General features: G+C 47.6%; 1 protein-coding gene across 1 annotated transcript in view; it reads left to right on the forward strand.

The window, feature by feature from the left end:
- The window catches only part of Prmt8 (protein arginine methyltransferase 8), an 84,111-nt gene that overhangs the window by 19,952 nt on the left and 37,141 nt on the right, over positions 1–27,018 (forward strand). The window contains exons 2-4 of the mRNA XM_027428358.2: positions 15,529–15,714; positions 22,316–22,471; positions 24,908–24,971. Of these exons, the coding sequence (XP_027284159.1) occupies positions 15,529–15,714; positions 22,316–22,471; positions 24,908–24,971 (406 nt within the window). The remainder of the gene's footprint in view (positions 1–15,528; positions 15,715–22,315; positions 22,472–24,907; positions 24,972–27,018) is intronic.

Consider the following 27,018-nt stretch of genomic DNA (forward strand, 5'->3'; position numbering starts at 1 on the left):
GTTTCCTTTCTGATTTTCCTTTTTTTGCCTTTGATGGTGCTGGAGATCGAACTCAGGGTATTCTCCATGTGACGTAAGCCCTCTACGATTGAGCCTCATCCCTAGACAGGATTCCCTTCCTTTTTAAAGCTGAACAATATTCCATTGTATGTGCGCATCAGCAGGCCCTTGGTTGGCTTCCAGATGTTGACCATCGTGAAGGATTCGAGAATGAACACAGAAGCATAGATGTTGCATTCAGAACCTGCTTTCAGTTATTTTGAGTCCTCCCTGGAAATGAATCACTGCATTATACCTCCTTCTATTTCTAATTTTTTTGAGGACCCACTATAGGGTTTCCCATGGTAGCAAGACCGTCTTCCTTCCTCACCAGCACCACACGCGTGTTCTTCCCAGTCTCTTTACTGCTTGCTGCCTTCTGTGTGACAGGTGACTCATTGCAGTTCATTTTGCTGGTGCTGGGGATGAATCCCAAGGCCGTGCTCATTCTGTTTGCACTCTCAACCATTGAGCTGCACTCTCAGCCCCTGTATATTATTTGGATTTGGGGCCTAAATGATTATGTCAGGTTTTTCTTGGCATCTTTGGTAACATTTTCTTAAGGTGGATAAATGTATAGAATTGCTATATCCTCTTGGTAAAGTGGACAATGTGAAATGATTATATTTCCTCCTGATGTTATTTGCTCTGAAGTCTGTGTAGCTATTAGCATGGCTGCTGAGCTTTCATCACATTGTCACCAACATGGCATAGTTTCTTTGTCCCTTCACTTTTACCCTATTCTAACATGAAAGTGCTTCTCAGGCATGGAAGCATTTGGTTAGTTCTAAAAGTCCAATACGACAACCGCTGTCTTTTTATAGAGTTGTTTCAACCATTTATGTTTAATGTAATTGTTGATGCAATTAGATTTAAGCCTATTATCTTGCTGTTTGTTTCTTTGTCACCTTAATTCTCCCCTCTCTGCCCGTTGGGAGACTATTTAACTATGTAGTCTATGCATTTATTTTCATAGAACAATCATTTTAGGGTTCACAGTTATCTTATGGTTTCTATTGTGATAAAACACTGTGGTCAAAAGCAACTTAGGGAAGAAAGTTTATTTTAGTTTACAGCTTTCAGTTCACACTCCATCACTAAAGGAAGTCAGGGAAAGAACTCAAGGCAGGAACCTGAAAGCAGGAACTGAAGCAGAAACCACAGAGGAAAACTTTTTACTGGTTTCCACAGGCTGCTTTTTTTATGTACCCCAAGACCTTCTGCCTAGCTACCACCTACAATGGGCTGATCTTAACTACATCAATTACTAAGCAAGAAAATGTCCCCCATTGGTTTGCCTACAGGCATATTTTATGGAGGCATTTTCTCAATTATGGTTCCCTCTTTCCAAATAATTCCCACGGTGTCAAGCTGACAAACAAAAAAGCAAGGACAATTGACCCTCATCAATATCAACTTGACACACAAACACATAGCTATTCAGCTATAACCTTTGCTTTCTTGCTTGTTCCTAAGATCACATATTAATATCAGTATCACAATATCAAATATTCAGACTTTTAAAAGTTCCAAAGTCTTTTAAATTTCAACCTTTAAAAGTCTTAAAAGTCTAAAGTTGTTTTAAAACATCCAAAGTCCCCAAGTTCAAAGCTTCTTTGAAATACCTTCTAAATATCCAATCTCTAGCAATCCAAAGATTTTCTAACACTCCAAAGACTGAAAATCCAAAGTCTCTCTACAATTCCAAGTCTCTTGACTCCTATAAAAATCAGGTAAGTTATGTACTTTCTTACTCTAAGAGGGAATAACCAGGGCACAGTCACAAAGCAAAGCAAAGCCAAGCCAAAGTCTAACCAGTGCAAAACTCAGCATCTGACTCCTGGGACCTACTCTCAATCTTTCAGGCCCCAAAAGGCTTAGACAGTTCTTCCTCTTCAGCTCTGCCTTCTCCAGCACACATAGCTTGTCTCATGGGTTCAGGACAGCTCCATGCCATACTTGTTGCTATCATTGGTGGTTGTCCCATGGTACTGACATTTTCAACATGCTGGGTTCTCCATTGCAACTGGGCTGCTCCTTTGCCAGTAGCCTCTACTGGGTTGTTTTTGAGGATTCCAACCCTGCTACAATCTCTCTTCGTGACCCCTTCAACCTGAACCTTGGATTGATATCATGGCCGCCTTGTCACCAATGGCCTCTTGCAGTGCCAAGACTCAGCTGCTCTCCATGAACCTTTCATGCCTTCAAGACATTACTACTTGAGAGACTCTTACATATGACCAAGTTCAACTACCTCCATGAAATGCAGCCCTGGTCCCCTCCATGTAGCCCACAGATTCTGTGTGCTAAATCTGAGGAAGTACTCTCAGGTTTCACCTTAATGTCACTGGTCTCTTCTCAACTTCTCAGCTCTGTCCAGCTGACCAGCACCAATTGTTACCAGTAAAGCAAAACTTTCAATTCAGTGGTGCTGGCCTCTTGTTAATCACTGCTGAGTCTTTAGTCCCAGCTGACCAGAATCACAAATTCTTAATTCAAAATATAAGTCTCATGAATGAGAGGTGTAGAGGTGTAGAATGGTTAAGAGCACTTGTTGCTCTTGCAGAGGACCTAGGTTCATTTCCTAGCACCTTCACTGTAGCTCATGATCAGCAGTAACAGTTACTGGGTATCAGCTGTAGGAGCCTGACCTCCAAGGGCACCAGGCATGCATGTGGCACATAGATATACATGAAGGCAAAATACATGTATAAAATAAGTAAGTCTAAAAAAATATTTAAAGAAATCATGTCAACAGTCCCAGAAGACTCTTTGGAGAATTGCCAAGCTTCCCTCTGGAACTCCACAAGCCTTGCCTCTGTTATCTTCATTGCTCTCAACTTTATCTTCCAGATTCACACAGAACAGCCTGCTGAGCTCTGAGCACTAAATGGCTTTAAAGTTCAAAGTTCAGTCTTCCCAAAAAGTTGATGGTCAAGTCTGTAATGACCTGGTACCATTTTTGTCTTAGTTAGGTTTCTATTGCTATGATAAAATATCACAATCAAAAGCAACTTGGAGAGAAAAGAGCTGATCTTAGCTTTACACTTCCATATCATAGTCATTGAAGAATGTTCAAGGGCAGGAATCCAAGGCAGGAACCTGAACGAGAGGCTTTAGGAAGGCGGTATTTAAATGAGTCCACCAGACTCAAGATAAATGACAAATAGATATTTATTTCATTATTTTTTGGTTTTTCGAGACTGGGTTTCTCTGTGGCTTTGTTAGGGAAGCACTTACACAAATAATAGTAAATGACCACAGTGGTCTTTCTGCTCCAGAAGACGAAGTCTTTGACCTTTTGATGCTCTCACTGCAACCCAAGAGCAAGCCAGCGCCTCCTCTGCCTTCTAAGGGGTCATGTCTGCACACCTGAAGCCACACCCATAGGGTGTGGCCACCACTGCAAGTTCAGTGGCAAAGCAAGATGCCACTACAGCTATGGAGGGGTGCTGCTTGCTAGCTTGCTCCTTATGGCTTGCTCATCCTCTTTTTTATACAATACAAGACCATATGCCCAGAGCTGGCATAACCCATGATGAACTGGGTCCTCCCACAGCACCACTAATTAAGAAAATGTCCCTTTGGCTAACCTACAGTTGGATTTTATAGTGGAGTTTTCTCAGTTGTGATCCCCTCTTCCCAGATGGCTCTAGTTTGTATTAAGTTGATCAAAAAAAGCCGAACAGGACAGCAGTGTGTACTGTAAACTTATTATAGTGTGCCTTCAGGTAATACTGTACCATGTGTGTCAGGTTTTGCCCTTAACTGTAGACAATTTTGCACAGTGTTTTTCTGCTTTTTGAAAGTCTGATTATTTTCAATGGATGCCAAACACTATGATCTTTTGCTGTTGTTGTTGGGTACTGGATATTTTTAGGTATCTTGTACTGGGGGGTTAGCAGTGAAACATTCTGAATATTCATGAATTATGAGCTTTCCAAATTGGCTAGGAGGGACAAGAAGCTTTCTAGGTCCTGTGAGCACTGCAGATCAGGCACCCTGTCCCTCAGGGGGCAGGGGGCTTCTTCTCTTGTCTTTTTTTTTTGTGGTTTATTCACACTCTTTGTGTGGTCAGCCTTGGCAGAATACTTGGGAACACTCAGCAGAACTGCACATGCCCTGAAGACCACTCCCCCTCAGGACTTTGCCTGGGCAACTTGTGCCTTGCTGACACGAGGTCCCCACCTCCATCTCTCTCAGCAACAGAGGTCCATCAGCTCTGCCTGGTGTGGACTCTCTGTGTTGTGCCTGGATACTTCCTCTGGGCCACAGGCTGGGACAATCCATCTCTCAGTTGTCATCTTATCCATTGTCTGGTGTTCAGTGTCATGAGAATGGTTATTTCTCTTTTTGAGACAGGGGCTCACTCTGCATCCCTGGCCAGTCTGGAACTTTGTATAAATCAGACTGGGTACCTCTGCCTCCTGAGTGCTGGCATCAAAGGTGTGCACTGCCACACTCTGTTTAAACCTTTTGTTTCTTATGTTTCATTTGGCTTTTAAAATTGTTATTGGAATTGCCTGGGGATGCTTTAAAAATTTTACTTCACATTGGCTCTTACCTGACAACAGACTTTATTCCTCTCTGGATTGTGCCAGTATTGTAAAACAGATTCTTTGATGAAAGGACTAAGTTGCTTCTGCTAAGATTCCAGGTGGGAATATACTTATTTGGGGTCAATAAGCTTGTTATGATAAGGAAGGAATGTCTGAAGGAATCCATGGAAACCAGGTGACAGCCTAAGTTTATGTGACTGTGATCTGGGCCAGCCACTTGAGACTTATTTCTGTATTATCATATGACCTTTAGTTCTTTTTAAGAAATCACGGAGGGCCAGCAAGATGATTCTGAAATTGATGCCAAGTCTTATGACCTGAGTTTAATCCCGAGGACCCACATAGTGGAAGGAGAGAACCAGCTCCCACAAGTTGTCCTCTGAGAACTCTACAGGTGCACCATAGTAATCACACTCCCCTCCTGACGTGAACACACACACACACACACACACACACACACACACACACACACACACACGTATACTAAAAGGTGGTAAGGATTAACTGACCAGGCATCATGGTATACCTTTAATCCCAGCACTCAGGAGGCAGTTCTCTGTGAGTTTAAGGGTAGCTTTATCTACATAAGAAGTTCCAGGCCAGTCAGGGCTGCATAGTCAGATCTTGTTCTCAAACTATAAACCAAAAATCAAAACAAAATCCCAAATCCAAAGAAAAGGAAATCCAAGCTATCGGTGTAATGCCCAAATCAGTGTAAGGCCCAAATAGGGCCTGAGGGGTGTAAAGAGCCAGCTCCTGGGATGAGCCTGCAGTGATTCTGTGCCTGTGCTACTGGACTGTGAAAAGATGGCTAGGAAAATGCCTGACAGGTGCACTTAAGTCTGCACTTGAAGCCACTTGTAGTCTACAAGGCTGGAGATATTTTTCCCTCCTGTAACTTCCCTGAGATTAGGCACTTCTGGTAGTGACACCTGAAGGCTGTGGACCCTCCAAGGGGACTGAGAACATCACCAGCTTCTTTTTTGGTGATGTTCATTTTTGTCTTTCTTCTAACCACCTTGCCACCTTCTCACAGAAGTGTCTGTTGTCTGGTTTCAGGAGAGAGGGGGAGCCTCCTCCACTCTCCTTGGACCAGGCAGAGCTCACGGATCTCAGAAGCAGAAGGGATGGGGTGGAAGTCTCACTGATGAAGGTGAGAGGTGAGGTGTAAGGGCGGTTGCCATCAATATGCCATTGTGTCCATTGTGGCGAGGGAACCAGAGACATGAAATATGTTTGTGCTGTGGAATAATTCTTCTGTACAGTCTGAAGGGGTACAGTCAGAACTACTAGCTTTAGACCAGCAGGTGCCTTGGGGTTTCAGAATGGAAGCAGCCAAAACTCAGGTCCCCAGGAGTAGGAGAAAGGTGGGAGCCCCGTCCTGCAGAGATCGGTCCCCCAGAGCTCAGGAAGTTTAGAGAATGGTGGGACGGGAAGTGTAGTGAACGCCTGGAGAGCAGACAGTGTAGGGTGTGTGTGTGTGTGTGTGTGTGTGTGTGTGAATCAGTTGTCACAATAGCACACAAAGGACAACCCGAGACATTGCCCCTAGTGCTGCTGAAGGGCCCAGTGAACATCCAAACCTAGCACCATGGCACGGGATCAGGTGGCTAGAACTGGCCATCTCATGGTACCCATGTCACACTTGAGAATTTCCTCTGACTGCTGGCACATCCAGAGTCTTTTAGTCACTCTAGTGTCCCCAGGGAAGAGGCAGAATACATTGTAATCACCAAGAAGGGAGGGTAGGAGCAAGAAACAGCTTTGGTGGTGTGACATGAAAGCCAGGGGATGTTCAAGAGCAGAATCCACAGGTGCGTGTGCATGTCTGTGCAAAAAGAGAGAAGACACAGACAGGACTTGGTCCTCAGCCTGAGGGGACCAAAGTCAGAGGCCCAGCACAGACCCCACAGGGATGATGTGACTGAAGTCTGGAGGTGAAGAGAGAAGGAGAAGGGTAAGAGGAGACTGTTAGTGTGCATCTGCCCACAGCAGCAGAGGGGTAGCGAGAGAGAGAGAGAGAGAGAGAGAGAGAGAGAGAGAGAGAGAGAGAGAGAGAGAGAGAGATCTTCTTGCCCTAGGGAAGGGAAAGGAAGGAGGAGGAGGGGATGCTAGCTGCTAGCCCGGGGAAGTCTGCTTCATAAGCCCATTGAAGAGGAAGAGCCAGGAGCCAAGCATCCAATTAACCTGACATCGTTTGCAGCCCAAATATCTGAGGATATCAGGAGAGAATTTAATATGTGGAGGCTTGGGAGAAAAGTGACTAAGAATGGAAAACAGCCCCAGTTTATTTAAAAAATAGGTCAGGCCCACCAAATGCAGGCGATGCTTTCCTAGTGGTTACTGATCCAGGAGACAGAGGGAGTGCTGTGTGGGAGCAGTGCAGTTTTGATTTGAGGCAGGCATTGCTGCTGTGCCACAAAGAGACAGCCAGGGGCTGACAGGGTGCATTGGGACGCAGTGGGCTGCGCCATGACTGCTTTACAGTTACTCCACCAGGTTCTAGTAGTGGCTGAGTCAGTCAGGGGTCAGTCCAGGCCACACGGCCCAAACATGATGGATCCACCCAATATCCAATCACCTTCTGCAGAGCTAAGGTGCACTCTAGAACCTTCAGCTGTCTCTCCCAGGGTCTGTGACTGCTCTGGCCTTGCCAATGTCAGTAGCACCCAGGTAGTGTCCAGTTTCCGTGTTGTGGGCCATGTAAGCTCTCAGGTGCTCAGAGGGCCTGAGGAAGGCAGGAAGCCATACTCTACATGGTCAGTGCCCGCGTTCATGAGCATCATCCCCTGGGAGCTTAGCGAGCTTGATGATTGTATGGCTCACTCCATGAGTTTTTGCTTCAGGGCATCAGGGCCTCAGACCTACCTGTGAGGGTCCACAGGACTGGTATCTAGAAGTTAATCTAAATCACAGCCTCTTGGGAAAGAGCAACCCAGACAGGAATTCAGGGCCAATGGACATCCTAGGCTCTTTCTCAGAAAATGACAGTTCATTTTTTTTTTAACTCAAAGCCTTAACAACATCACAAAGAACTCAGCTTATACTTGACCATGGATTTTTTTTCCCCCATGAGAGTTGCTGTTCCATGACATGCTGGGTGGGGAAATGCCCAGAGGGACCAGTAGTTCTCAAACTGGATGGTACATTAGTATTCCCTGGGGACATTCTGAGCATAGACCACTGGGTCCTATTGTAGATTCTGGGGCAGTGGTATCTGATGCTGTGAAGGCTGATGCTGGTGGTACAGAACCCATACTCTGAGTACCACTGCCCTTTGCCTCCTGTTTTCCCCGATATTACCTTGTTTAGGGCAATGACCTGAGAGTGGCAAGTGGTGTGACTGGGTGTGGCTTCTGGAAAGGTAGCTTAGAGGGTGTTTGACTCTCTGGTCATAAAACAGCATGTGAAGAGGGGTGGCAGGCAGCAGGGGAGGGCCATGATCCTCCCTTGAGGATTCAGGAAGAGCATCTGGGTGTGGCTGTGACTAGGCAGCCCATTTAGTGGGAGCACAGGGGAGGCAGCCGGAGAATGACCTTGAGCAACTCAGGGAGCCAGTGACCAAGTGAGAGGAGATGGCAGTAACCTGGACATTACCACCACAGCCACAGGCCTGGTCCTGGCAGTGAGTGAGACCCACCTGCTGAAACACGGCCTCCATCCAGACTCACAGTCCGCAAGCCTTCTCTTCTGGGATGCAGGGATTCATCCTGTAGCCCAGATGTCAGGAAACATGGATGCAGAGAGGGTGCACTCTGGCCACCTGTGGCCGAGCACAGACTTAGAAGCTCCCTGTTCCCCGTGTGATCTTAGGAAGTTGGAGTGGTCCAGAAGCCCACTGTGAGAATGTTCTCCCTCTGGTACCCACACAATGATGACAGACATTGCTGTCATAGCTAACTGTTCATGCTGAGATCACAGCCTTGGAAGTGTATGGAATGGTGGAAGGGAGTCTGGGAGTGATTCTAGTGACAGGACCAGGTGAGAGGATGGACAAGGAGGGTGAGACAAAGGCAACTTGGAGAGAAGACAGTAATGAGGCCAGGGCACCCCACTCTCCTGCAAAGTCATGTCTTCCACAGTCTACCTCCTTTCGGTGGCAACCAGGCTATACAGGAATGTGATGTTCGAAGCTCTCTTGGCATTTGGAGCAAAGAGTAGGAGCCGGCTCCTGCAGTGGGCCTCGGTCTTCAGGGATTGTCTTAAAAGCCTGGTCTGGTGCCAGGAGGAGGCATTTAGAGCCCAAAGGGCTCAGGTCGCCTTTGACTGCTGGATGCAGAAAAGACTGGCAGTTCCCTGTGCTGTAGCCTACACTCCTTCCTCTTCCTGTGCTGTGCTGTTCTTTGTCCTTGTCTCTGTGCCTTTCCTGCCTCCTATAGCTCCAGTTCCAGGTCATTCTAAAAATGTCCCTGCCCTCATGTAGGCCTCAGTTTCTCCATCTATAACCTGAAATCTGCCGTGGATTCTCTACATCTAGAGACCGTGGGCAAGTGGCTACCTGGCTCCCCTAAAGCACGTCCCTGAGCTGGTCACTGCCTTTGACCCTGTTTCTGCCCTGGGTGCTGGGCTCTCTTCTGAGCTAGTCTGTCTCGGCTAAGGCAGCAGCTGTATTAGGCTTGGCTGGGCCGAACCAAGCTTGCTATGGCGTCAGTGCTGATAGCATAGGTTCTGGCCTTGTTGCAGATACTAGTTTACTCCCTGGCTCTGTGACTTGCTAGCTCAGGACCCTCACCAGTAACTCTAGAGCTTGAGAGCTTTACTTTTCTCTTTTGGTTTGTCTATTTTAGCGTCTTGTCAAGTTGTTACACCTTCACTGAGCAATGTTTGCAACATCCTTAGCAGAGTGGGCCTTCAGTCAGAACTCACCATCATCCCCAAATCACCTACTATCTCCCTCCCTGTCTAGGTGGAGACAGGGTTGGGTTGAAATGTCCCTATCCCATCCCAACCAGGGAAGCCCTATCCTTCCTTGAAGGACCACTTCAGAGCCTCTTCTCCAGAAACCTTCTTCTTCTGGACCTTGGCAGACAATGGGCATGATTTTCAGCACATTGGGATCATAAGCTGTGTGGAGAGATTCACAGGAAATAGCACCCCAAGCATCTTGGAGGAGGCTGAGATAAATTTGGTTTGCAGGGCCTTTTGCATGCCCCTGGGCCCCAGGGATAGGGCCAGATGAGGGCCACTGTGCAGAGGCACTTTCCATGAGTAGGACAGCCATCCCAAGCAGACAGGGTTAGAACTGGGGGGTGAACAGAGTTCCATCCATACTGGAATACTGTGTCGGAAGGCTATCCATGGGAAGAAGAGATTTGGGTGTGGAGGCACACAGGAGCTTAATGGCCACAGAGATGGGGGAGGAAGGTGCTGAAGTTGGGGGCTAGTTGGGCTTCACACCCAGTGTACCCTCAAAGCCTCCTCCTGACTTCTCAGGCATGCATGTATTCTACTGAATATTTGGAAGACATCCCTGCAACCTCTTTGAGCCTCCTTCCTAGGGAGGGTCAGGCCTTCCGACCTTACAGAAGTGACTACCAGGACCTATGGCCTGAGTTCCTCGAGTGTTTCCAGAGCCATGTGGCCATGAAGCTGAGCCAACTACCTGGCCAAATTCCCAGAGTGAGCCTTTATTTGTGGCTGAACCATCTTCCCAGAGTGGTTGTCTTCATTCCACCATGGACCCCTCTGTCTCAGGCTTCTTTCCTAGCACATGTACAGTGTGCCCTGTAGCTCATCAAGTAGCTGTGGAAGGCAAAGTGACACCCCATAATACCTGCTTACCCTCAGCCTCCCAGGAGAGGGAATACCTACTGAGCCACAGGCAGAATGCAGGTCAACAGGGAGAGTGGCAGTCTTCAGAGTCAGGGCTAATGTCACCTCTTCGTCCCATGCGTCCCATGAGTCTCCTGAGTGCACTGGTGATACATGACATATACTTGGATGTTGGGAAGAGACTCAGGAAGCCCCTGACAGAGGATCTTGACCACGCATGATGCTTCAACAGCTAGGAATGGTCTTCCCTGTAACTGAATTTAAACAGGGTCAATATTGGTGACAACTGGACATATAGCAGTTCCTTAAGTTTTGGGGGATGACTCTAGACTCCCCTCTGAGCTCATTGTCATTATCAGTGAAGGCCCTGGCCAGGCTGCAGGAAGGAAGGCCTTGCCTTACAGTCCTCTCCTTGAAGTCAATGCCTGGATCACATGTCCCCAGATGAAGGGCAGTCTGAAGACACATCTTCCCACTCCATGAGTCCCTGTTCCTATGTCAACCCCCTAGGTCCCCCAAGCCTATTCAGTTGCTCAAAGGATGGTGACTGTGGCTTTTATCCTAGCCACATCCTGCATTCTTCCACCGTGGTCTCTCCTATGTAAGCCCTTCCTTCACCCCATCCTTCCAATGGCTCTCAAGACAGAGTCCCAGCCTCAGTTTCCCTCCAGGGGTCAGGAGTTGCACTTCATACTCTTTTTCAATATTAGCTTTTGCTATCTGCAAAAGTGGCACCAGAAAGAATTAATTATTCATGACCCAATATCCAGTGACAATCGCTGCCAATTCTGGTGCCTTCCCTGAGTCTCCTCTGCTCATGCACAAGCATGAACAGGTTTTAATTAAGACGCAACCGCACAGTCTATTCTCCTGTGTGTCCCCTCAACCAACAGTTTGTTGTGCTCACCTGTTTCTGTTCTTAAACACGTTTCCTGCATTTTTAAGGGCTGCATAGCAGTCTATGGCAAGGTGCTCCCCGCACATTGTAATCAATTTTGTTTTGTGAAGCATCTAAGTTGACTCTGGCTTTTGGCCATCATGAAATTCAGAGAGCTACATGCTTAGGACGATAAATGGCTTGCTCCTGGTGTTAAATTTAAAGAAAGCAATTGTGGGTTAAGGGAGTTGTGCTTTTTAATGCGCTTAATGAATTTTTACCAACTGCTTTCTAAAAAGTCTTGACTTAATTCCATTTCCGAAAGACATGTGCAAAAGTACTTCCCCCTCTCCTCCTTCCCACCACTCCCTTCCCCGGACCCTTCTAATCTTGCAGGCATAGAGACTGATCATTTTGAGAGATGAGAAGAGGTTTTGTTCTATTTTAAATTTATCTGATCTTCAGTGGAGCCAAACGTTTATGCTGTGCGTTAATTTGCCGCTGGTCTTTATTTGCACATGACCAGATGAGAGACTTCTTCATTCCCATTAAGCTGGGGTGTGAAGCTACCGGTTTGTCAGCGCTGGCTCCATGAGCACACATTAACCTCTCCTCGACACGTATGTTAGGGTGTGCCGTTGAGTCTTGTTGAAGGTGTTTATTGACTGGAACTGCCTCCGTAGCCGCTCGCTCGCTCGCTCGACATCTTTTCTTAGGTGGCTCGATGGCGTTGCAAACTCCACATATCCAAATTAAGATTCTTTATTTCTCACTCCCCAGTCTGCTCTTCCCGCTGACTTGCTTATTTCTGTTAATGTCACCACTATTTTCCTACCCATCCAGGCTTGAAATGTAGACAGCATCTCGTCGCATCCAGCTTCTCCCTCTTCCCCCATCTTCTGCCAGGTGCCAATCGCTATAGGTTCTGTTTCTGTGCTGTGCTGGCAGGCAGTCCCTCCAGCACCCCAGGGGCTCAGATGCTCATTATTTCCTGCCTGGACTTTGGAAATGGTCTCTTAAATTCCTCCACGGACACCCCTCACTTCATTGCTCCTTCCCGTACTCTACACTCACATCCAATTTCCAAAATCAGTGTTCAAACCCAGGGCCCTGCGAACACAGGGCACACCTCTCTATTGCCTGCTGTATTTCATTCCAGCCTCTTAGCCTGCTCATGACCTTCTCTCAGCATGCTCTCCTCCATCAAGTTCACCACCTTCCCACCCCCTATCCTTTCTGCTCAAACCACCCCTTCCTCTTAGAATTCCCTCCTGTCTCCTGTACTTTTCAAAACCCATTGACAACGCTCCCTGCTCATGGCACGGCCAACTCGGCTAGGATTTCTTGACTCCCAGTTGAAGGCAATTCAGCTCTTTGTGTTTGAACCTCTTTTGTAGACTGTGCTTTATTGCAGCTTCTGGTGGGGTTGCTAAAGGTCTCTGAGTCTAGAAAGCAGAGTCTCTGAGGGACTCCTCCCCCCAGGACTGTTTCTTCTACACAGTGCCTCGCAGCAGCGGGTGTTCAGTAGCTATCTCTAGAATTCAAAGCAACTCTCGTGTAGCTTAATGCTTGTGAATTCAAGGCCACTGTGAGAAGAGCGTGCTTGTAGTCCAGGAGCAGTATCCAAGTCTACTTTGCAGAAGGCTGAACTGGGCTGATGGGTGGCCTTTGGGACAAAGCATCAGCCATGATTATTCCTTTGTCCCCATGACTTGTGGCTATTTATTCAATGCCCTTCTCTTGTCCTTGGTCAAGTCATGTCATGCAAAGTATGACACATGGAACTTACTTCAGAAGTTGACTGTTGAGGATAAAAAGACAGGGAAACAAGTCCTTGGGCTGAGAGTTGAATGACAGCTGAAGGGTGCTGGGAGCCCCATGACCTTGACACACAAGTGCCTGCACCAGTTAAGAGTTTTTCTCTCATTAATGTATTTAAATGGAGTCAATACTGGGGTCAACTGTGTGCACAGCCGTCTTCAGCTCTGGAGGTGACTCTGCAGCCTGCACGGGAGTGTGCAATTGACACAGTCTATTTTTAGCTTCCCGGAGACCGTGACCAACATCCCAAGCAGAGGGTGGGTACACCTGCAGCATTATGATGAGGCAGCCCCACTTGCCAGCCAGCCTGGCCTCTCCTCGACCCAAAGGCCTGTGTTGTTAAACTGGGAAGTCTGCAGTTTCCTAGAGGCGGCAGCCTGGATGCACCACGAGAACAGGGCATCACCTCTTACTCCATGCAGCTCATTCCCGTCTAGTCTCAGACACAGAGTGGTCTTGGGGCTACGCCTTAGGTAGGATGAAGGGATGGCATCACTTGTATCTCTCCATCTGCTCTGTCCCTGGGGCTACCTTTCCCTTGAGTAAGTCTGAGTTGACCCAGCTCATAAGGGGGCAAATTAAGACAGGACAAGGAATGTGTGTGTGTGTGTGTGTGTGTGTGTGTGTGTGTGTGTGTGTGTGTGTGTGTGTGTGCATTTTATGTACTATATATGTGTGCATATACATTTGGAGCCCAGAGGTCAACCTTGTATCATTCTTCAGGAGCCATCTACCTTGTTTTGTTGGGGCAGAGTTTCTCACTGGGTGCTGCGATTCACCCATTAGGCTACATTGTCTGGCCAGTGAGCCCAGGATCCTCCTCTCTCTACCTCCCCAGTGCTAGGATTATGCCTGGGTTTTTACACAGGTGCTGGGGACTGGACCCATGATTCCCTGATAGCCTTTTATGCACTGAGCTATGTCAGCAGCTCCCTGGAAGGTTTCATCAGGCCCTGTATTTATTGAGGAGGGAACAGAGATGTAGTGGTGGTATACAAAATTCCAAGGTCACACAGCCAGGAGTCAGGATGGAATCCTGGAGCCCTGATTTCCAGCTGAAGAACACCAGCCGTTGGAGAAACCCACTTGGCTCTTGATCTTGGTATTTTTAAAGATGTGTGTCATCCTTTGATGCCTTTTCTGTGCCTGGAATCTGGGTGTACACATTGTAGTGACAGGCGTTCCTCTGGCATTGCTATGATTCATCTAGGTGACCTCTGACCTCCACACCCTTCCCCTTAGCTTGAGGGATGAAAGTCAAGTAGATGCAATGGGAGCATAGAGCTGGGCTAGCAGGATGGAGAGCCAGAGAAGCAGTAGTAGGCACTGCTCAGGGAAGAGGCCAGCCAATATGAGGACTTGCAGTGTTGAAGTTTGAGGGAAGATGGGAGTCAGAGCCTAGGGGCTGAGACAACAGCCCTGACACAGTAGAGCCCAGGAGACCCATGTTTGAGGGCAGCAAGTCTGACTATAGCTCGGTGTTGCATGGTCGGTGGGAGAAACACATGCATGGGCTTCATTTCCTAGGCCCAGCCTTGTCTGTGATATTTGATTTGCCTTTGTGAACACTTACTGCATGTCAATCCTCTTTCTAGGTACCTCAAAAAATACTAATTTGTCTAACTTTCAGTGCAATCTTACAAGTACAGATATCTGATTTTCATTTTAGAAGTGGGGAACTAAGTAAGGCACGAAGTGCAGTGGCTAATAACTTTGCCTGACACTGTATAACTAATGTAGTGGTCATCTCTCCACTACTGTAACGAAATACCCAAGCCTGGGAAATTTATAAAGAAAAAAATTCTTTAGCTTATAGTTCTGAAGTTTTAAGACACCATGGTGTTATCTTCTGCCCTGTGAGCCTCATGATAGCTGGAAAATGACAGAGAGAGAGAGAGAGAGAGAGAGAGAGAGAGAGAGAGAGAGAGAGAGAGAGGAGAGAGAGAGAGAGAGGAGAATCTTGCTCTTCATAAAGATCCTCTCTTGAGAACTAATCAAATCCCCATGAGACTATGAGGTTAATTACTCTCATGAGCATGTTCCCAATGACACAGCCACTCTACCCCTTAAAGATTGCCCCATCTCTGCCTCACCATGATACAGAGTAAACCTTAAGGATGTGAGCCCTTCATGGATAAACCCTATCAAAACCATGGCTGCTCAAGAGCAAACTCTTTGCTTCCCACCTTCCCCACACATCCTTTCCTTTGTTGAGTGTTTCTTCCTGGTCCCACTAAAGGAAGATATTGTTTCCACATTTAACAGATAGGAAAACCGAGGCTTGTAGCAGTTTAGATCACCCAGTTTGTAAGATCTGGAACTGAGGTCGATTGGGGTCTATTTGGTGCATCAGTAGTCTGCTGTCAATCATATGGTCAAGAAGCCTTTGCCAATTAGTGCTGAGGAGACGATCGGAAATCTCTAAGGCAGGACTAACTTGGGTCCCTTCTCTTCCTTTAGGTGAGCAGTGCCCCCCCTCAGCCTCCTCAGCCTGTCGTCCCAGCCAAGCCTGTGCAATGCGTCCACCATGTGTCCACACAGCCCAGCTGCCCAGGACGGGGCAAGATGTCCAAGCTGCTGAATCCTGAAGAGATGACATCAAGGGATTACTATTTTGACTCGTATGCTCACTTTGGGATTCACGAGGTAACATACCCATCTTGGGGACTAGTTGGACATGTGTGGCCCTGTCATTTCTTTCTTGTTTTCAGAGGTGACAAAGCACCTATGTCTAATTCTCTACCACACCAAAGTGAATCCCTCTGGTGCCCTGAACCCTGACTCTCTCTCCATCCTGTGGTTCCCTTTGGGACAGTAATGGATGGCCAAGGCAGGGCCTGGAGCAGGTAGAAGTGGGTGTTTGTGTATCCCCACATTTGAGAGCCTGAGGGGAGGTCAGAGGACTGTTGAGGATTTGAGACGAGCCTGGGCTACGTAGTGGGTTCCTGGTCAGACTGAATTACAAAGTGAACTGCTATTCAAAACAAATGAATGGCAACAAATTGGGGGTGGGGCCACCCAAGGGTGCTTTGAGCTTATGTTTTTACCTTTCAGCCCTGTGTATCTCTAACCACTAGCCCCAGACATCCTGGCCAATGCACTGAGGCCGCTGTTGCCTTTTGGGGGTCATGATCCCTATTAATTTGTCCAAGGAGCATCTCCCGAGGAAGAGCGGAGGGTGAGATCATATAGACAGGCCCCCTCTGACACTCTGATTCCATCTTCGCAAGTTCTCAACAGAGAAGCCTTGCATCAGCCCCTAAACAGAAGCAAACGTCATGGCTATTGTGGGTGCAGAATCAAGCCCCATGCCACACCTCATTATATAATTCCCAACACTGTCCCAAACTGCCCCCAAAGCAGCTGGCATTGGCCGCCACTTGCCAAGTAATGGACACATCTCTACTCGAGTGGTCTCTGTCATTATCACTTGATCCTAATAAGAACCCTGTGAGGATGACATCCCCACCATCCCTAAGCAAAGGGAAGAGAGTCCTGGGGAAAGAGGGAGTGGTCACTGGATGCAGCTCCCTGGCTGTGAGGATGTCTTTCAAACCAGCTCATGTGGCTCCCTGGCGATGAGATGATGCCGGAAGGTCTGCTTCCATCCAAATTGCCAGGCTGCTGCCAGGGAGGTTTTTAATATCGGTAGTCAGCGGTTTTTAGTTGTGAAATGCTTATTGTGTACTGGGTGTTGTTCCAAGCATTCTGGATTATTGGCTCATTTGCTTCTCAGAGTAACCTTCTGTTATGCCTGCTATTGTGTTCACAGGTGATCCGGGGCCTTAACAGTCCTCCTAGCCCTCATCCTAGCTGTTGTTTTGCATAAGATGAGTGAAGACAGCTAGAAATTCAACCTTCCCATTTGTGCACGTGGATTGCATTCCTAATTGCCCTGTCACACACCTTTAAAAAATGTTTCCTTCCTGCCTGCTCCCTGACCCCCACAGAAATCATCTTTCAGGTTGAGTGGACTCACTTGCTTCGCTTGCATCCTAGGCGACCGCTGTGAAGGCAGAAGGTGAAGGCGAGGAGAGCTCTCAGTCCCCCCTACCCCCCACGCTGTACAAAGACTTTTTCCTACCTCTTGTGATCTAGCAGCAGGGATCCCCTCATCACTAGAGAGCTCACAAGGATGCTCTGCCTGGGTGTTCTAGGCAGGACCTCAGATCCCCAGAGGGGGCAAGCTGGCTGTGCCTTGGTCCCTGGCCATCAATAGGTTACTGAAACAATGGTGGCCAGAGAGCGTGGGTGAGTCACAGTGTGGGTGTATGGACAGAGCGTGGTTGTTCTATAAACGAAGACAACATGGGTGGGAGGAGGAGGGCTAAGCAAAAGATGATTCAGGGCCTTCTGTTCTTTCCATTCACGCTTCGCTTACAGACAACTCAAGAGGGCAGGGTCAGGAAAAGGTGACCATGACCTTCCAGGGGAACCCACCTTCAAAAGAGAGGGAGATGTCCAGGTCCCCAAGCACCAGCCTGAATCTCAACATCTGTCTGCCGGTCAGAGGTGGGCCTGGGACATCAGCCTGGAAGAGGGTCCCTGCCAGTGTGGTTTGACAGCTGGCCAGCACTTGTAGGCTGAGTACCTTCTACAAGTTCTGCTGTGTACATTGCTGGGGAATCTGGCTTTCCCTTGTTAGCCTAGCGCCGGCACTTACGTGAAACTTTCTGTATTTGCTTAATCATCACATCAGCCCTAGAAGTAGGTGCTATTATGGCATTATTTCACAGACCAGGAAGCTGAGGCACCAGACACTCGATGATGGGCTGGGCCAGGGAGCTTAGCAACAGTGGAGATGTGTGTGGGTGCAGTGGAGGAGGCTCCCTCGGCTGTGTTCAATGGTCATGTGCTCTATATTACTGTCTTCTGATTTATCAAGCTTGTCTAGCATGCCCCATGTTCTGGGGATAGGGCCTTGTACACTTGTGGCACTGGGACCTAGGGATCTCCTGAAGAGAGAGGCTTCACTCATCCTCAGAGTAAAAGCCAGACAGGAGCTCAGTCCAAGCACCTCCTTCCCCAGACACACACCTTATTAACATTGAAGCCACTAGCCCTGGGGCAGCAAAGGAAGTAGAATCTGGCCTTCAGAGCGGTTCTCCATTCCTTTTGGCTTTCCGTGTCTCAAGAGAATCATCTCTTTGATCTACTATAACTAGAAACATAAAAGAAAGAATTCTAGGAGATGCTGTACAGCCTGGTCGAGAGGGTACATTACCACAGTACCTGTGCACAGAGTTCTGAAGCATGGACGGAGACCAGCAAGTCTAAATAGACACAAGGACAAATGGCTAGTTGTAGTCTTCTCTCTTTGGTAACGGGGAACACAAATATACTTAAAAACAAGTGTGGATATGGGTACTTTGCAGTCCACAAACAATCTGGCCTAATCTGTCACCTAGGGAGTATTGCATCCCAAACTGCAGAGATGCAAGCTTTTCAAGCCCTGTGGCGGTAGTCACTGAGTTAGATCCTGTGCAGGGTTCGTTAGCTTTCTGATACTGGGACAAAATGCTGGAGACAATCAACTTGGAGAAGGAAAGTTCTATCTGAGCTCAAATTTAGAGGTTCTAATCACAGATTAGTGAGTGGCCAAAGAATTTGGGCCCCGGAGGGGGCAGTATTCATAGTGGGGAGAGCGTGATGGGCTAGCTGCTGGCCTCAGAGTGGCCTAGAAGAGACAAACTAGGAAGGGATGGAAGTCCCAAATTATCCCTTCCAGGGACACCCTTGATGACCCAAATTCGTTATACTAGGTTCCACCTATTAAAGGTTCCACTGCCTTCCCTCGTACCACAGGCTAAGGACCAACCTTCACCACAGAGGCTTTGGAGACCCTCAGGATCCAAACAGCACTGTTGCTTAACAAATGTGAGTCAGCTGTGGAGGTCTGAAACCACTCAGGGTGCTCATTAAGTGAGTTAGAGCCAGGCCTGGAAGCTTTCACCTAACATCATGGCTTCTCATGAGGCTCAGGCAGGAGGATTAAAAGTTCAAGGCCAACCTGGGCTACAGTGAGTCCCAGGTCAACCTACACAAGCTGGTGAGATCTTGCCTAATGATAAAGGGTGAGGAGGAAAGGGACTAGCAAAAGCCAGTGTATGGGTAGGAATATAACCAGCTTGAGACCCTACAGTCAACCAAGCACTGGAACAATCAAAATTAAAATCCTAAAGTAATTTATTCAGAAAATCTGTAAATGGTCGGAAATTAAACTACTTTTTTTTTATAATCCATTTACCAGAGAAGAAAACATGAATGAAATCAGAAAGCACTCCAGACAACATGACTGCAAAGAGACCAATACAACAAAATTTGTGGGATGCAGAAATTTGTGGGATGCAGTTTAAATAGTATTTACAATGGTTCTCAACCTGTGTGTCATGACCTATTTGGGGGTCAAATATCAGATATCCTGCATGTCAGTTATTTACATTACATTTCATAACCATAGCAAAATTACAGTTATGAAGTAGCAATGAAATAATTTTATGTTTTGGGGTCACCAAAACCTGAGGAACTGTATTAAAAGGTCACAGCACTAGGGAGGGTGAGAACCACTGACTTAGAAGGAAATGTCTAGCTTTTTAAATGTTTCTACTAGGGGCAAAAGTAAAAACACAAACACCTAAACCCAAGAGCAAAAGCTTCCAACTTACAAAACTAGAGAAATCAGAACACATAAAACTCAAGCCAAAGAAAGGCAGTGATACAGATGGGGGCAGGTCAACCAGAAAGAAATCAAACGATGGAGGAAACCATCAGAGCCCAGTTTTGAGTTTAGTAGTGCCCATTAACTGTGTAAAAACAACTGATTTCACTGTGACAGTTTCACAGAGAAAACTGTTCACTTAAATCTTATTTACCCCAATTACCCATTTTGGTGTCCCCTTGACCTTCCCAAACCACTCCCTTTTCCTTCTACATCTTTATAAAGAACTAGATCCTGCAGATGTAAGAAAATATTTATGCCCTTCTGATTCTGGCTTATTGCACTTAGCACGATGATCTCTGGTTCCTTCCAGTTTCACTCATGGGGAGTGCTTTCTTCTTATTTGTGCATGGGTATGGCCCCATTGTGCAGGTGCATGCTCAGGAGTGTGTGGGGGGGTGTATGGCAGTTTTACTTGTAGTGTTTGGAGGACGCTCCCTACTGATGGCTATGGTGTTTGGAGGAGGACGCTCCCTACTGATGGCTACGGTGGCAACACTGCTTTACATTCCCACCAATGGCCTCTTTCCTTCTTCACCAGCACCATTTTTTCCCCTTGACAACAGCTATTTTGACTGGAGTGAAAGAATCTGAACATAATTTTAATTTGCATTTCTCTGATGACTAAGAATGGTGATGGTTTTCTTGGTAATTTTTATTTGTTTTGTTTTTCTTTTTTGGCCTTGAATTCATTGAACATTTTGTCTTTCTTCTTTGAGAAGTATCTGTTCAGCTCATTTGACCATTTATTGATTGGATTATTTGTTCTCTTAGTTTTTGTAGCTATTTATAGATTCTGAATATTAATTTCCTGACAGATGAATAGCTGGCAAAAATTTCCTTTCACTCTACTGCTTCCTTGGCTGGGAGAATTCCACTTTTAATTCCACTCAATCCCATTTGTCAATTTGTATTACTCTTCCTGAGCTTCTGAAGCCCTGTTCAGAAGGTCCTTGCCTGTGTCTATATCATTAAGGGTCCCTTTTCCAGGTTTCCGGTCTTGCACGTTAAGATCTTTGAACATTTTAAGTTGCATTTCCTACAGGGTGAGAGATAGGGATCTAGTTACATTCATCTCCATGTGATTATCCAGATTTCCCAGCACTATTTACTGAAAAACCTATCTTTTCTCCAACATATACCTTTCTTCACTTCATTGAGCTTCATGGGTTTCTGGGTTCTCTGTTCTATTCCTTTGGGCTCCGTGTTGGCTTTTATACTGGCGCCATGCTGTTTTGTCACCGTTCCTCTGTGGTGTAACTTGAGATCAGGCATGTGATCTCTTCATCATGGCCCTTTTCATTCACGATTACTTTGCATTCTAATCTTTTGTGCTGCCACAAGGACTTCAGGTTTAGTTTTTCTGGTTCTTTGAAGGTCATTGGGATTGTAATGGGGCTTGTATTAAATTTGTGGTCATTTTCACAGTAGTTATCCCATGAGAATATTTCCGTTTCCTGGTTTTTCCTGGGTTTCTTCCCAGTGCTTTAGTTCTCATTGCAGATGCCTTTTACTTCATTTCTGGTGTCAGATTCATTCCTACATATTTAATTTTTTAAGTCTATTGTGAATTTTTCTGCATTTCGTATTTATTATTGGTGTCTAGAAAAGCCACAGATTTTTCGAACGTTGATTTTATTCTCTGAAAGTGTTGGTCGGAGATAAGTTTTTCGGAGTCTGTAGTGTCTTTCAGTAACAGGATTGTGGCTTCTGCAAATGGGAGTCAGCTGAATTCTTCCTTTCTCTGCCCCCTCTTATTTTCTCTTTCTTCTTATCGCCTTAGTTAAGAACTTAAGTATCATTCTGATACTTGTCTTATTCTCCAGTCTTAGAGGAAAAGTTTTCAGTCTCCCCATTCAACATAATGTTTGCTATATGTGGCTCAAAAGGGGAGGGATGGTGGGAGGAAGAGAGAGGGCCGGGAGAGAGAGAGAGAGAGAGAGAGAGAGAGAGAGAGAGAGAGAGAGAGAGACAGAGAGAGAGAGAGAGAGACAGAGAGAGAGACAGAGAGAGAGACAGAGAGAGACAGAGACAGAGACAGAGACAGAGAGAGACAGAGAGAGAGACAGAGAGAGCACCCTGAAAAGGTGATCTATCAGGAGTCATGCATTACTTAGAATTAAAACCACAGTGTTGTGGATCCCTGGGAACTAAAATTGCTACAAGTAAAACCACAAAAGACACTAAGTTTCTAAGATGTGAAAGGTGGTGACAGAGTTGATGTAAGCTTAGGGAGGCCAACGGCTTAATGATCCCTTCTTGGATATCTTGTGCTGTGCTGTTCTGCTCTTTCCTTTTGGTTTTAGGCAAACTGGATCAAGTTTGGACAAAGCCTTCTTTTCTTATAACTCTCAGCTGTCTTTTAAGGAGACCTTTAGGGCTGACTTAGTTTGGAATGGGTCATGTGACCTGCATGTACTACATTGGGATGATTCAGCTGCCTGTGGTCCAGATGTGCTCCAGTGACCCAAATGCTCTCCCAGATACCCTGAGTCCCCTGACTTCAGTTTTCTTTTCCTTCCCCTGCAGGAAATGCTGAAGGATGAGGTGAGGACACTCACGTACCGGAACTCCATGTACCATAATAAGCATGTGTTCAAAGACAAAGTGGTACTGGATGTTGGGAGTGGCACAGGGATCCTCTCCATGTTTGCTGCCAAAGCAGGGGCCAAGAAGGTGTTTGGGGTAAGCATGTCACCCTCCCTGTGTTGGCTTCTGCAGAGTGGTCTTTGCCTCTGGCTTTCTCTGGGCCTCCCTACGAAGGCCCACCTTGGTTCACCATCTCTTTTTCTATTTTTGTACTGTGCTGGGGCTGGAACCCAGAGCCTTGAGTATGTTAGACAACTGCTGTACAGAAAAGCCACCTTCCCAGCCCCGGTCCATCTCTCTTGCTAGAGGAACAGAGACAATCAGTCACCGTATATTCCTAGCATCATCACTACTGTCACAATCATCACCAACATCAACATAGTCATCTTTGTACCACCATCCCTATCATTGTAAGGACTCAGGCATTGTGCTGGCCTGCCCCTGTCGCCTGGAAGAGTGCCCTCAGGCAGTACCCTGGGCAGCCCAGGATTGTGCAAAGGACCCCTTTACAATAAAGACCCCTGCCCACTTAACGATCTTTTTCCCACTGCTCCCCTGGGGCAGACGGGACTTTTCCTGTCTCCCCCTTCTCTTCTGTCCTCTTTCTGTCTCTGTGTCTCTTTACCTCTTTTCTCTTTCCTTACACCTTTGCCTTTTTAATAAAACACACTGAAGTTCTATCTGCCTGGCATGTTTGTCCCCTGCTTTGATCACCCTTGCCTGCCTGGAATCCACGAGGGTTCCCTTTTGCTTTATCCTAACAATCACCACCACCACCATCATCACCATCATCACCATCACCACCATCACCATCACCATCACCATCATCACCATCACCACCATCACCACCATCACCACCATCATCACCACCATCACCATCACCACCATCACCACCATCACCACCATCACCATCACCATCATCACCATCATCACCACCATCACCATCATCACCATCACACCATCATCACCACCATCACCATCACCACCATCACCATCACCATCACCACCATCACCACCACCACCACCACCACCATCACCACCATCATCATCATCACCACCATCACCACCATCACCATCATCACCACCATCACCATCATCACCATCACCACCATCATCACCACCATCATCACCACTATCATCACCATCACCATCATCACCATCACCACCATCACCATCACCACCATCACCATCATCATCACCATCACCATCATCACCATCACCATCATCACCATCATCATCACCATCACCATCATCACCATCATCTCCACCATCACCATCATCACCATCATCACCACCATCACCATCACCATCAGCACTATCATCACCATCATCACCATCATCACCATCACCACCATCACCATCATCTCCACCGTCACTATCAAGAGCAGCACCATCACCATCACTGCTATGACCCCTCCTTGTTTCAGGCTTCTTTCTATCAAACCTCATCAGCATGGAACCCTGATGCCGTGGATCTCAGTGGCCTTGTGGCCATCTGGTGATCCTACACTGTCCCTTTGAGGACAGAGGCCCAGGTTAGTGCCAGCCATGGTCAGGCTGAGCAGGAAACAGCAGTGCACTGTCTCTGACTCCTGAGTCACCGGGAGATACAGCTAAGCTGCTGCCAGGGATACTGCTTGGCGCCTCTCCGTGGTAACTTGGCATAGTCTGCCTATCATAAGTGGCTCTATTCCTGCCAGGTTTAGCCAGCTTCCTTCCCATTAGCTCCTTAACCACAGCGTCCATTGTCCCCCTCCCCAACCTCCCTCCCTCCCCAGTGGAGTGGACAGGGGTCAAAGGGGAAGCCTGAAACAGGAGCAACTGTTAGAGAATGTGCCCACTTCACCTGGCAGCACTTAGTGACGGGATGTAGAGGGACACTCCTGGTAACTCTGGCCTAGCTCTGCCTTCCACCCCTCCTCAAGAGCTTAGTCTGTTCTGCCCTCCTCCGTTCCCCTCCTGCAGGATGGTGAGATCAGTCAGCTACTCTTTCAGCTCCAGCACAGACACACAAAGTGGTCGATTTAGTAAAATGACGCTAGCCACCCAATGAGAGGGCCAGATCTTAGCTTTCTAACTACCACAAATTTATTGTGTGGCCGTGGCTAAGACTATGCACCTCTCTGAAGCTCAATTTTCCATCTATCCAATTGGTTCTGGGTGTTGTGCCGGATTGCCATTATGTGACAAAATGCCTGAGGTAACCAACTCCAAACGTAGAGCAGTTTATTTTGACTGATATTCAGGGGTCTTGGCGCATGTCTGTTGGTCGTGTTGCTCCAGGCCTGCAGTGTAACAGCTACTCATGGTGGGTGCTTTGGGGAAAGCAAAGCCGCTTCCCTCATGTGTCCCTCTCAGAGACTTGTCTCCAAAGACCGAACTCCATCTAACTTGGCCCCTTTGCATTGTGCCATGTGCTGGGACTTTCCCCAGCCTTCAGTACATGGGCCTTTGGGGGCTTTGAAGGTCCAGAATTTAGCAGTCAGCTGTGCTTTGTAAACCTCTGTCTCTTTTGTTTTGTGTGCTTTCTAGATCGAATGTTCCAGTATTTCTGACTACTCGGAGAAGATCATTAAGGCTAACCACCTGGACAATGGTAAGGCCCACCTCCCAGTCTTTCCAAATGGTGAGATAGGGACTTGCATTTTCTGGTTCTGATAGCATAGGTGGGCACAGGAGGGGAGAGCACAGGACATGTGGTTTGGGGGAGGTACGGCTTATGCTGAAACAACCACTCACGGAACTGTGGCCTGTAGTGTCTCCTTCCCCTATCTTGCTAGTCAGATGACATCTGCCCCACCCTAGCCATCAGCCAGCCCTGTCATCATGCGTGCCCTCTGCAGGGCCCAGTATAGGCTGTCAAGTCTGTAAGGTGGCAACTGGTGTTCTTCTTCTCTGAATTCTCCACACTCCTCTCCATTCCTTTCTGTCACCTGTCCAAGTGTATTGGCCAGAAGGTCTGTCACAAGCCCTGGTACTGATGGAGCGTGTGTCCATCAGGCTGTTCTGGAGAGTGAGGCATTGCTCAGGCTGGACTCTGATCACAAGGGGAGATGTGTTCCGTTCCGTTCCGTTCCCTTCACCTTCCCCTCCCCTCCCCTCCCCTCTCCCTCCCTCCCCTCCCCTCCCTCCCCTCCCCTTCCCTCCCCTCCCTTCTCTTCCCTTCCCTTCTGGTAATGTGACATTCCCAGCCTCCCTCTCCCAGTGTCCCGTCTTCAGTATGCTCAGACCTGCAAGGGTCCCTGACCACGCCACCTCCTCATAATTTTTCTCCATCAGCAGGACTGACTACAGCTGCCAGGCCCCATGCTCAGTGTTGGGGTGCTGAGCACTTGGCATTCTGGGAGCACACCTGGTCCTGAAGGGGGTGGAGTTGGGAGAATGGCAGGTGGGGAATGGGTTGGAACAGAGGCAGGACTGGCACGGGCAGTGAGGCTAAAGTAGCTGAGTGCAGCGGCTGTGGCAAGGTCAAGTCCAAAAGGCAAGGTTCCCTCGTGCAGTTCTAAAGGGTGGGACGTAAGAGCCTGGAGGGATGGGCATCCCTGAGAGAAGTAGGTTGGGTTCACCGGCAGGGTGGAGCAGGAGGCTGGGACCCTGGGCGATGAAGCGCTGGCTAGCCCAGCCTTCCTATCTGTAAGACCAAGAATAGAGCGCTGGATGCACTTCAAGCTGTACCCCAGAATCCTTCAGCTTCTCCATAGGGAGCCAGATGTCCCCATGGGTCTGACCTGAGAGATCACACACCATAGGGCCCTCCCACTACACACTACTACAAAGTAGGTCTTCGACCTACTTGGGTGTGACCTCAGCCTGCCACCTGTGCTGCTGGCTGCTTGACCCACTTGCTGCAGACTCCATGAAAGACAGGAGCATAAATCGTTCCATAAACTTCTGTGTGTGCCACCATGAGCCTGGCTCTGGGTACAGAGCAGGCAATATGACAATTGATGTCCTGACCTAACTGAGTCTATTTCCTGTGGGGAGCAGAATTACAGAGCTAAAGAAAGCAGTGATCAGTCAGAGATGAGCACCTGGTGACAATGCTCCTCTGGTCATTTGGGGGGTAGGGTATCTGGGGACCTTCCACTCACATTGGGTTAAGACTCCCTCTCGGGCAGCACATTCAAGTTCAAGTTTGAAAATCATGATGGAAGCAGGCTGACCAAGTGTCTGTTTTCCGTGGCTACAGTAGAATATCTGAGATTGGAACATTTATAAAGGAAAGATGTTTAATTTGGCTCACCATTCTGAATGCCTGGAAGCCCCAGACTGGCTGGGTGTGTCTGGAAAGAACCTTGTACTGCCTCTACGCACAGTGGAAAAGGGGGAGGGTAAGGAGGCCCAAAATGTGTTCTCAACATGACTGATCCTTCCCCTGGGGAGTAACACTAATCCATTTGCAGGTACTCTGTTCCCTTCACCCAGCATTCTTCTGGGTCCTGTCTTCCAACACTGCCACACTCAGGAATTAAAGATCCTGCATACTAACCTTTGAGGTCACACTCAACCAAAGTACCTAAAGTTCCAAGGAGGAGAACTTTGGGCAGGATTTAACTGGGCATGCTCAGGGCACAAAAAGGCCCTTGACCACAGCACAGACAGGGGAGGGCTGAGAGAGGGAGGCCAGAGTGATCACAGTCCAC

Source organism: Cricetulus griseus, chromosome 8 (assembly GCF_003668045.3).
Source record: "Cricetulus griseus strain 17A/GY chromosome 8, alternate assembly CriGri-PICRH-1.0, whole genome shotgun sequence".
NCBI lineage: Eukaryota > Metazoa > Chordata > Mammalia > Rodentia > Cricetidae > Cricetulus > Cricetulus griseus.